Raw genomic sequence first — 11,976 nt, 5'->3', positions numbered from 1 at the left:
TTCTATTGTAACTCACAAGAGTAGGTGATTTGTCACACAATGAAAGCGAGCCTCTGTGTTCATAGTTTCATTATTAATTGATGAGCAAATGTTTTCTGTATATACCGGCGAGACCCTCTTGATCGGCACTGATACTGGTGTGTTTTAAAGAGCGCGCTGTCCGGATAATGTGGAGGGATGAGCGCTGGCTACACGATGGAATTATCACGAAAGACAAGGAAATTTCTTTTTGCTCTAGTATTTCATTTATAATCTTACAAACATTGTTCATGCTGTAAAGACAAACCATTTTACTTGAAACTGAACATTCATTCAAAACTAGTGTCAGAATCATCGGGATGATGTTAGTTTAGAACATTTCCAAATTACTCCAAAGTCTCCCCATACAAACACGAACCATTCCAAACTCACGCCAGTGCAAGGATGGTTCATTTTTCGGAAATAATCCAGAAAGAATAATGAATTGTCAGCAATGGACGAGTTTAAATTTACCCCTGTGCAAAATGAACTATTCCATCCCCATACAGATGTGCAGATTTACAACACCATGACGCAGGAGCCCAAAATACACTTGTGATTACGAAAGTTCTCCATGACGTCATTCTAAAAACAAGAGAAGAAGATAAGACAGGAGCGTATGTTTAGTTAAGTCCCATCATGGCAAAACCAAAGGCATAGACGAAGGTAACGGAGAAGGGGAAATGTTCTGTCGTAGAAATGCTGGCTTTCCTGTCCATTCACCACAGTCTGCCCAGTAAATTTCGATGAGCCAGAATGTAGAGAAATGTTGTAGATACTAACTTACAAACGGTTGTTTCTAATGTCTAGGATCACATGATTAGAAAAATGTCATAGAGAGCACGTAGGAAACATATCATAGTACACGTAGTTAATCATCGATATCTCGATGGCATTCCATGTCTGCATCTCTACCTGTTTCGGATTCAAAATGGTTCCTCCCCGTATCGCGAATAATTTATCCTCATTGAAGGAAGACAAGATAGGTCATTAGCGGACTCGCGCCTACAAGCCATGGAAACGCCCTGTCTATGAATAGGTTCCTAATATCATCACCTGGTGCTACAGTGCGCTGTGCCCCATACAAAGAGACACTTGGAACGCAGAGCAGCCTGGAAGAGATTCATCAACGCACAAACATCTGCGCTCGAACCATGGAAGCCGTCAACGCCACCGCCGCAACTCTAGCGCCGGCTCCTCCGTACGGAGTGGCCGTGGTGTCTGTGGGATGTCTGCTGCTCATCGTCGTCATCCTGATGACTATCTTCTGCCTGGTGGAGACTACGGACGACAAGGATGACAAACTACTGGCTGACCTGGAGGCCATGGATCCCAAAGGGAAGGATCCCGAGGTGCAGATGCTCCGGCTGGAGTACAAGCTGAAGGCGGTGGGTCTGTAGATGGAGAGCCGGCTGCTGGGAGAGCATCAGGGACGAGGAATTAACAACACGAACCCGAAGGAGACAGCAGGACAAAAAGGTCGAAATTTAGGACCTGTATTTTCTTATATCAATGGTTATGAATCGTGAACTTTGTCAGTATCGTGCTCAGTGTCCGTCGCAGCACTATCATTTCTGGACATGGATGGATTTGGACATATTTGATTCGACTGTAAGATGGAAGGTTTATTGAATAGGATTTATAGAATGGGTGCAGCGAACAGGTCCGCCATTTTCTCAACTGGATACGTGCTCTGATTTTGTCAAGAGCTAGTGGCATCTCTGTTGTAAGTCTATATTCCCCACATATTTCTAGTCTCTATGGAGCACCCGTACCGTATCTCGATCTGTTCTATTGATCGCAAACAGCGTGTACTACTAGTATATGTGAAACGTGTCACGTCTGAATGTGGATTATATCAATAATTAAGAAAATTTAGAGTCTGATTTTGGTATCTGTATTTTTGTATGGAAAAAAATACATTTTCTCTGGCTAATATTAGTGGAAGAAATGTGTATGTCGAGGTCGAGACGATTTGACAGTTTCTGGTTGACTGAAGGTCGCACAAGGTAGTACTGACTTAAGGCTGTGCAGATTTAGGAAGACAAAAATACTTGTATTCGGCGCTGTAAAACATGTTTCCTTTACAGTGATCTAATGAGCTTTGACGACCAATAGAAGAGTGTTTCTGTTTGAAGATGAGACAGATTCATGAAACGCATTTTACATGAACAACACAAACGTCTGTGCGAATATGAACATGTGGAAAATATGATATATGTCCAGTGCAAGATTTCCTATAGTTTAAGGCCTATGTCACGGTGTGTCGGAGTACTTATACTGATAGATTTTCCAAGCTTTATCTAAAGGAAACGATCCTTATATTGTAATAACTTATTGTGGAAATAAATTCTGAGTGTTGATTAAGGTTGCTCTGGTGAGTGGTCAGTGGGAGGGAAGAGGAGGGATGGTAATACAACTATAAGGCCGATGTGGGAGAACATGCGTGGGCACGCGCATGGCCGCCGTACATACATGTAGATGTGTCTATAGTACAGTATGTTCACCTGTTCAAAGCTTAGTGGGCTGCAAATATTGATAGATGTGTTTGGGTGTAGAAATTGAACCAATAATAACAGAGGATACAAATAGCAAAGGATAACAGTGTCAAAATATCTGTGCGTTTGTATAACAATATATGTAAATCAGCGGGTCAATTTTCTCGTTAAACAGATAAAAATAAGAGGCACCGAAAGGTAATGAAAAGGTTGAATCATTCTACGTCAACAGACGTGTCAGGAATTCGGGAGAGTAATTCAGCCTCTGCGAAAAACATCGATGCATTTGTTTGTATGTCAACCGTCAGGGAATTTTTTTCTTCGGTCATTTTGTCTGACTGATTTGAGAAGGAAGAATGTTTGGGTTAAAGGTCGGAAAAGATGAGACAAACACGGAGAGATATACCTGAATTAGTTGGAGCGATCAAGCGTAAGATTTTACAACGGAGTTAACGTTATCCAAGCATATCTTAAGATGTCAGTGGTTTGATGTACATTAAATGGTGGCATTCTAATTACAATCATGGGAAGGGCCTGAAAGAAGGTACTAGTACCTGACGTCCATCGCTTAAAGATAATTACAATTGGTGTAAGAAAATTACAATAGTCATGTAAAAGATGGGAGGGGAAAACCATTCGCCTAACACCTTTTAATTCAGGACCGTGGACAGATAAAGCAGCGCTAGCATTGTGAAATGTCGGTGCTACATTTTCAAGCTTCTCATGTGTGTAATACTACCTTTTCATTGATTATGTTTTCTGTTAATTCCTGTCATGGCTCTTGAAAAATAATTGCACTCAGACTGTCAGGCAGCCTCCTATGATTGTTCATGTATGGTCCCTCAGACGTCAGTAGTTGTTGTCGGGAAGATACTAGTATTGCGCCCCCCCCCCCCACTTTCCATCTGTGTGGTGATCAGTGTCCTTGACCCTTTTGCGTTGGAAAGTTCCAGACGATCCCTAAACTTGTTAGCTGGTGACACGACGTATCGAATTCAATCCTGCCGTAAAAAGATATTTACGTGCTTATTGCTTCACTTCTACAAGTCTTCATTAGTGCCTGAAATATGACACACACACACAAATACTGCAGTCCCTCGAAAATAGTACTAACCTTGATTTATTCTGTTCCATGTTTCATGGCTGGCATTACGATACAAACTCTACCGTGGGTCAGTGAACAATCATTCAAACAGGATTTTCCGCACATGATGTGCTGACGACAGCATTCCACAGGCGTTCCAAACATGAAAGGGTACAGGGCCCTAAAATGAGCCCTAAAATTGCAATCGTGTCAACATTTCTTACTTTTAGAACCACTGTAGTAGGGAAATTATCAACCTACAGCGCATGGACGGCGTCTCCAGCAAAAATATCACTTATTTCCTGGTCACGTTGCCAAGACGTGAACTCCGCCGGGTCACATTAACATACCCAAAACCTATTGTTTAGGGCGGTTATTCTACAGATTGACGCTGATTTTTATGACAACTCACGGAATTCCCCGAAGGGCTGAGTAAGCCGGATTGAGGGGTTGATTGGCATCGCCGGTGATGATTACCTGAAGGCAACACAGCGTCCCTATTTCATCATGGAAGCCACGAACGCAACAGCAGTAGCCTCTGGCCATGAAACAGCCGATCCTCAGCACGTCATTTTCTCCTTCGTCGGCGGCGTGGTTGGCATCCTCGTGTTGGCGGCCATGCTGTTTTGGCTGTATCGCCGGCTGAGCGGAAGAGAGCAGCTCTACATTCCGGATATAGAACTGTTGGAGCCCGAAGATCCCACACCTAAAGAGCGGTATGAACAACTGGACAAGAAACTTAGGGAATGCGGACTGTAGAGAAGTGACAGGATCTCCTTCGAAGAGAGAGATACACCATACATGGCGCAGGACGACCTGTTGCATACTCCACAGACACAGTTCAAGAAAGGATCAGGAAAATGAGACGGATTTTGCCCGCAGAACGAAGAGTGATGATGTTCTGTTTTCGCCACACTCAGTGTCTTACATCTTGTACAATACAAGTTCACTCGACATAAGTAATTCAAATGTAGTAAGTGTATGTGTAATGAAGCAATTGCATTCTGTACAGAACGTAGGTACATGCACGTCCCCTCATAGTCATACCTAGGACTGTTGAAGTGACATGTCTGATTGGCCACTGTTTGTATGTGTAGTATAGACGTTTCCTACCTTTTTAATTCCTCGCGTAATCACAGCAGAACATCACTGCTTTCCAGCATCAATGTATTATTTCTAACGATTTTACTGCTTGCGCGGTTGTACATTAGTTTGTTATTGTATTGAAAAGGTTATAAATGGATTTTAATAATAATCAGTAATAACAACAGACATCCCCTGTAGCTCTCCATATTAAACTGCTGGTGTTGAATTGCCCAAGGGTTTTAATGGAATGACTGAAGAGGATATGAAAATAGATCACAGATAGGTCTTGCCGTCAGGATAAAATGGGTATGTTAGCAGTTGGATCCGGAGATGAAAGTCCACCATTCACAGAACTAAGTAGAAAGACACGAACGCGACAGCAGTAACGCCTGCGGCAGTATGCCGTGTTGAGATGTTTTGTTTGGCTGCCCACTATCATATTATATATATATATATATTCCATATGAATTACCGTGGTCCCAGGAAGACACTCATCTGAGACGACGGAGTGGTAGTTGAGACTAGACGGAAGGATATAATGGGTGAAGAGAAAGCCAAGGAGATTATGAGAAAACAATCCTGAGGTATTAGTATGATGTGACACCATCTGAATGTCACGCGTTATTTGTAATCAAAATGAAACTGTGCTAGGTCAACATACGCTGTGTTAAAGTGATGTAGACCAAAACATGGAAATAAAAAAATCAGATAAAATATGCTGTTCAGACAAGAATGATATCAACATCCACGACGTCATTGATTTCAGCCCATACTGTGCATTAGTTTCTACAAAACATGAAAACATGAAGAAAATCGAGTTGCTGGTCCTGGTGACGTCAAAAGTATCCAAGGGGATGGAAAAGCATTCAGTCATCAAAAGCACCGTCTATAATGACTGATTATCTTTGTTTCTAAGCAACCAACCAAACCCACGGGGCATCCTGGCTCCACGTAAGGGATGGTTCGTGCCGTTGGGGTGGTTTTAGTGCTATCTTCCTACATTATCGTAATTTCTTGGACGCTATTATTGAACAGACTACACTGTCGAAATATTTTACTACACAAAATATTTGCAATGCCAATGACCCTATCGTCGCATAAAAATATTGTGAATATTTCAAAGCAAAAATCCATCATAATTTCAAAGCCTACGCATGGTTTGAGGCCCAAACATCGTCCACAAATTATTGGAACATCGAAGCTAATTACCATGGGGAAATGCCACACAAATTACAAAGATGCCTTTGTTTATGTCTATTTATATCGTCAAAGGCATGGTAAAAACACTCATTACGAGATGTAAACTTTGACAGAACTAGGACATCCGATTATTGAGCACTCACAGTTAATTGGGTAGGTCGTGCTGTCAGAATGTTCTAGATCAAAAACCCCTTGTACTATTTCAAAATCACTCTAATGCAAAAATGAACTACACCAAAATCCCCACTGTGCAAAGTCTACACCCATTATACCTTAAGTGCTGACTCAAAGGAACGACTTAGCTTTGATGGGCGACATGCTGCTTTCTGTCACCACCACAGATTTACCCATAGCCTCTCATCCTTGCATGCCTGAAAATTATGTAGACAAAAAGCATTTAAAAGGTTCTAAAATCTCTAGTTTATCCCGTACTCAAAAGCTTCCATGGCCTCATGTTGTCATGTAACTATGAACATAGCAAAATGCTGTAAATTCTTCACAAAGCTCACTCCAAACCATTCTTTGGCCTGTTCTCAAGCATCAGGCTGCCCTTATTGTGAAGTGCCTGCAAAGCAATCCATCCTTCCCCAAAATATTTAAATGTTCCAGCCCATCCCTATGATTAGATATTCTATACATCTTCCAGGATGTAAAATGTATCAGTGCATGACCTACTCTTTCCTTATTTATATTTCCCATAAAGTAAAAGAAATGAATTTTGGCACATTTTTAGTCTTTTAAATACCAATAACTTTATTGAACAGCCCTTGTATAAACATTGAAGTTAACAGAAAAAAAAAGAAGAAATCTTGGATTCCAAACCTTCCGGAAGTAATATAATGCATTATAATCACAATGACTGGATATCTCCTTCACCAGAAGTAAAAACATTGACGTATTTCCAGTCCTAAGGGTTGGACTGCTGTAGCCCAAGTGATGAGAGCCTTTCCTGCACAAGAGTAATTTGGTTCTACCAGACAATTTCTTATAGTTGCACATATCCAGTCTCTGGTCTCCAGTCAATGATTCCCTTGCATAATATTTCAACATCTGAGTGGAAACATCTGGTTAACTGCAAGATCACATCATCCTAACACTTCCTTCAATACTAGTGGAATACCAGGAGGAACAGCTTCTTTCAGACTCCTACATTTGCTGGACTACATGTGGCTGTAACTTAGTGTAAGGGGTGTTAATGAAGCCTGGCCATTTGTCTGTCATTCTCTAAAAGTACAACCGGCTGTTTCCAGATTCTCTGCCCGTTTCATCTCCGGGCACAAACTGAAAGAATGCTGGAGGTGGTAGAGGCAGGGACCGTGGACATGGGAGGGGGAAGGTTTTGGCTGCATATCTGCCATCATCCTTGTTGTCTGTACTAGAAACAGAATCGTCTGCAGTATTCTTCGGAAGTATTTGCTGTAAAGCTCCATGCTGCTCCCTGTTTCCGTTGGCCTTTGTTGCTTTGCTGTCTTGTCTGGAAGTGCCACTCATGGTGCTAACAGTTTGGCTTTGTTCAGCAGGCACCTTCCAGGCTAGTTTTGGTTCAGCATGAAGTTGTTCTTTGCAGTCATAATTGCTGTTCCTACTGACATCGTTGTGTAATTTATCATCACTCTGTGTTACTCTCAGAGCATCTAAATGTGATCCTAAAGCTTCAGGTCTTTCCAGTACTGGTCTGCTGGGCTTTGCAGCGCACAGACTATGTTGAGCTGCCATCTCTGAGCTTGGTACGGTGGGCCAGGTGGATTTTCTATGCTGTTCTTCCTTGATGTTAGTCTTACATGATGTGGTGCCTGTGTGCTGACCAGTATTAGCACCAACACCTTCAAACAACATAAGAAGCCAGGCTTCAGTATTATAGGAATAGTATTTCTTACCTTCACTAGAACATTATCTACTTTCTAATTATGTAAATTTTCACCTTACAGAAGCAAAGAGAACAGTCAAAAGCAATCTAAGCATCAGAGTTGCAGAAGATATACAAGAGCACCACAAAGTAGTCAAGAAACATTTTTAATCTAGCAGGAAACTAAAGCTTGGAACAAAGTAAGTGCACAAGAGACTTCATATACAAGGGCTTAGATATCAAAGATCTCCAACTACACACACAAACAGCCATGCATTATTCAGTCTGTCCTTTTTGGGTCACTGCAGACATGTTAGGAGTTCAGAGCAAGTCCAAGAGGGTTGGCTGTAAGACTACTGAGGCATAGTTTGCCCCTCTGTCTACCAACCATGAGTGTCCAGGTACAACATGATCTCCAATATGGTGCCAGGCACAAAGCCGCTCTCCTTCAGGACTGTCTTCAGTTCACCCCGGTTAGCCCGCAAAGTGGCATCCTGGAGGAATGAGGGGGAACAATTATCAACAGGCTGAGGGGCAATCACAGAAGAATAAAAACCTTAGACTACATTGTAGTAAGCCCTCCACATATACATCAAGCTTGATCAAGACAAGACCCTCTAACGTGTCCTAGTGGTACAGTATATGGTTCCTGACAAAAGGCCATGGCCTAAGAGCTGACAGGCTGCTGGGGTGTGCACTGTTAGTGTACTGATGCAAGTCCTAGTGCTGTCTAAATGTGGCCTTAGTTACAAGCAGGTTTGGCATGAGTTGACATGACTCACCCTGATGCCATTCTCCTGGAACTTGGGGAGAAACTCTTCCAGGCAGAGATCAGTCAGCATAGCTCGCACTGTCTTGTACCGGTCCTTCTCTTCTTCCTGAGATGAGGAAACTCCGCTGAAGTCTCCATTCGTTGTCGGAGGTGGTTGTTTGCTGTCAATTGCTGTAGTGTTTTCTCCTGTGCTGTTACTCAACGGCACTGCTTCAGCTGGGAAAATACAGCAGTTCTGTGTCTTTACTTGTGTTTACCTGTGTCTAAAAAGTTGTTGAAAAGATTACATGTATGTCATACCTCAGATTCCCTGCTTGAGTAGATGAGAAGAGTAAATTTGCGCACCTCCTTCTGAAGCTATGTCCTCTCCATTTTCTTGAGAAGAACTCTGCTGGACCCAGCCACCAGCCCGCAGCAGAGCAAGCTCCAGCAGGCTCCTCCGTACTTCCCTGAACACAAGCATGCAGTTAGTTCACCTCCGGATATAAAATTATTCAAGTGCACACCTGTACTTGGCCTGAAGCATCTACTTGAAATTAGAAATACATGTATCAAAAAAGCGTCCCTTCATAGAAGAAATACAGCTATAGTAGTTACATTGTATCTCCCAGAAGATTACTGTAACACATTGGCTTGATGACTGAAGTAAGCTGTACTGACCTGGGGAGGCTCTCATCCAGGATCTTGATTTTGATGGTGCTGAAGTGCAGCTGCATCAGTTCCCTACAATAACACAACATGGAGTACTGAACTGAGCAGTCTGCTCTCATGTGCATCTTTTGTATCTCCTCAGATCTAAAATGACAACTCGAACTGCAACTTAACCACTAAATTAAATACTTGATGATATTTCTGAATGACATGGAGATAGAGGCTTTCTACATTATTATCATGAGCCTTGTAACAGCGATCCCAAACAACATTTTATACTACAGTATTTCAATATAAAACACTTTTTAAGACCAGGATTTCACTTTTACATCATAACACTTTGGACTACACCACTTCATTGAGAAGATACATGTACCTTTCTCATTTCAGTTTTAACCTTAGAGATTTTGTGAGCGAGATATTGCCACTTATCTGTAATACTAGTCTACTGTAGTGCCCAGTGTTTATCTCTACATAAACCACATCCAGCTAACCTGGCAGATGAGTCCAGCTCTGATCCCACCACAGTCAGCAGAGAACACAGACAGTTGGTGCACACCTCCAGAACTCCCTGGTCCTGGAATGTCAGACAGCAGCACAACAGGGCCATGTTAGTTCAGAAAAGTAAATCCCATAAAGGTGTAATCAATGCTGAACGCTGTCTTTGGTTGCTTGTATCTGTCCATGTATGTCCATGTGTTTAAGGAATACACACACAGAGACAGATACAGGTACTTAAACTTGATTTAGCATTGCCATGCATCCTTAGTGCTGCTATTTTGTCTGTAGGACTGGAAGGATTGCAAAACAGTATGGGTGAAGGGTAAAGATCTATGCCAAATGTTGTCTAGCCATCACAATACTAGTGATCATACAGCTGAAAATCCTGATTTTTTTTTTCAGAATGCTGCAACTAACAGATCTTTCCACAAAGACATGTGTAGGAGACATTTCCTACCTGTGTGTTGATATGCAGCCACTTCTCCAGGGTTTTCAACATCATTTCACAGATACAGTCTTGGAACTCTTGTCTGCAATGCATTGTGACAGTACAGCACACAGTAAGTACTTACGAATGTACGTCTGGACTACCCTTTGGTACGTGTGTTTGGTAAACAGCAATATTGCAAGATTTAATTGTTGAAATATTTGCAAGATGAGAGTGACCTACTGCATGTTAAGTGACTAGCATCGTTGAATAAACCCAGTAAATTTCATTACCAACAAGTTGACAAGCATTCAATGCTTAGCAAGTAGAAGTAGCTTTAGTCAATCTGCTAAGTGCTATGTCTGATCCTTACCCTGAGTTGTTTCTTGCCTGGAGATAAAGATGGCCCAGAGTCTCACTGTAACCTTCATACAGGCGTTTGGCATTGGTGGCCCCAGACACCTAAACCAAGAACCATGGTTATGTTACAACTGTGCAAGTCCCAGTATGTAGTTACATAATACACTAGGAAAAGCTATTTCCCTTGACTTAACTTACTGTGGATTAAGTACAATATGAGTGATTGTTAAGTTGTGTTTTAGCCACAACCAATGGGTAATTACCAACAGTTTAGGTCAAATTCCAAGACCTGCTCACCTTGCAGTAGGATGCCTGTTTCTCAAGCAAGACACTGCTCAGCACATCCATGCTTTTTCGGTACAGACCTGAGGAAAAACACAATTAGTCACTCCTCATTTCCTCAACAGGGAAATAGTGGACATACATGAACATTGGCAAGTTATTCATTAGTGGAGGTACATGGGACAGCAATGTGATGTCAGTTCATAAACCTGGTCATATGCTTTATGCAACTGTTAATCATTATGTTTGCAAGGAAAAATTAAACCATGTCTTAAATATGGGTAAGTGGCAATTTGCATGGCAGCCGGCTTGTTTTGACAAAGCTGTTCAAAGGTTATGGAAGACTTGAGGTGACCCCCCCCCCCACCATGAGCTTCCTAAATGTAAATACATTCGTACCAGACTAACAGAATTAAATAAAATGATTGGATTGGATTACGAGAAGGGGATCGTTAACTTCAAACAGGAGGAGACCACTTACTACATAAAACTTCTAGCAGTTTTACTGTCATTAGTCTGGTCTCCTTCTTCTCCACTGCCCGAGTCAGCAGCAAGTCCAACAACACAGCCTCTGCACCAGGCATGGGGAACTCTGCCAGCCTGCCTCCTTCTGTACAAGTCATAAAGTCAACATTCAATGTGTTACTCACATCCAAACAGTCTCAGCTCCAGTGAGTGGCAGAGGAGCGAAGACAAAAAAATCATTCAGTACATGTTAGTTTTTAACAAAAACACAATATTAAACATATCCAGGGAAGAAAATGAGTGTCTTCTATCGACATGTATGGTAAATGTTTGTAGTAATACTTAACTTGCTGATATAAATACAGCAATTATTAAATGCAATGACTGTACCTGACTTTACAATGGTCCAAAGCTCCTTGGCAGCCACTTGTTCCTCTTTCTCTTTCAATGCGTCCAACACCTTATAAAAGATAAAGCAAAGGTTATCATATTTCCTCTTCTAAGCCAGGACCTTGCAGGGCAAATGATGAGACCACTGCTGTGGATTGTCAACCAACAAAATAAGAGCTGAAGATTTGAAAGACAATCATTTTTTTTCCTTATATCATAAACTTCAAATCAGTAGAAGAGGACTCAAGCATTAAATTTTCTTTCTTCCAACCAAGTACCAAATTACCAGTACCTTTTGTAACTTGCGCTCCAGCTGGAACCTCCGCCAATCATACTCAGCCTTGATGACTGAAAGATCTTCAGACATGCTGTTCCTCCTGCTGCCAGGTTTACTGG

The 11,976-nt window shown here is 41.8% G+C and overlaps 1 protein-coding gene across 1 annotated transcript in view; it reads right to left on the bottom strand.

Annotated features, from left to right (window-relative positions):
• Positions 1-7,559: 7,559 nt before the first annotated feature.
• The window catches only part of LOC109478513, a 13,762-nt gene continuing 9,345 nt past the window's right edge, over positions 7,560-11,976 (bottom strand). Inside the window, exons 9-15 of the mRNA XM_019780112.1 lie at positions 10,457-10,545; positions 10,114-10,186; positions 9,650-9,732; positions 9,165-9,227; positions 8,850-8,953; positions 8,515-8,720; positions 7,560-8,226 (exon numbers count right to left, since the gene is read on the bottom strand). Coding sequence (XP_019635671.1) covers positions 8,113-8,226; positions 8,515-8,720; positions 8,850-8,953; positions 9,165-9,227; positions 9,650-9,732; positions 10,114-10,186; positions 10,457-10,545 — 732 coding nt within the window. The 3' untranslated portion in view covers positions 7,560-8,112. The remainder of the gene's footprint in view (positions 8,227-8,514; positions 8,721-8,849; positions 8,954-9,164; positions 9,228-9,649; positions 9,733-10,113; positions 10,187-10,456; positions 10,546-11,976) is intronic.

Source organism: Branchiostoma belcheri, unplaced genomic scaffold (genome assembly GCF_001625305.1).
Source record: "Branchiostoma belcheri isolate BF01 breed outbred unplaced genomic scaffold, Haploidv18h27 scaffold44, whole genome shotgun sequence".
Classification (NCBI taxonomy): domain Eukaryota; kingdom Metazoa; phylum Chordata; class Leptocardii; order Amphioxiformes; family Branchiostomatidae; genus Branchiostoma; species Branchiostoma belcheri.
This window is presented reverse-complemented; position numbering and strand designations above follow the sequence as displayed.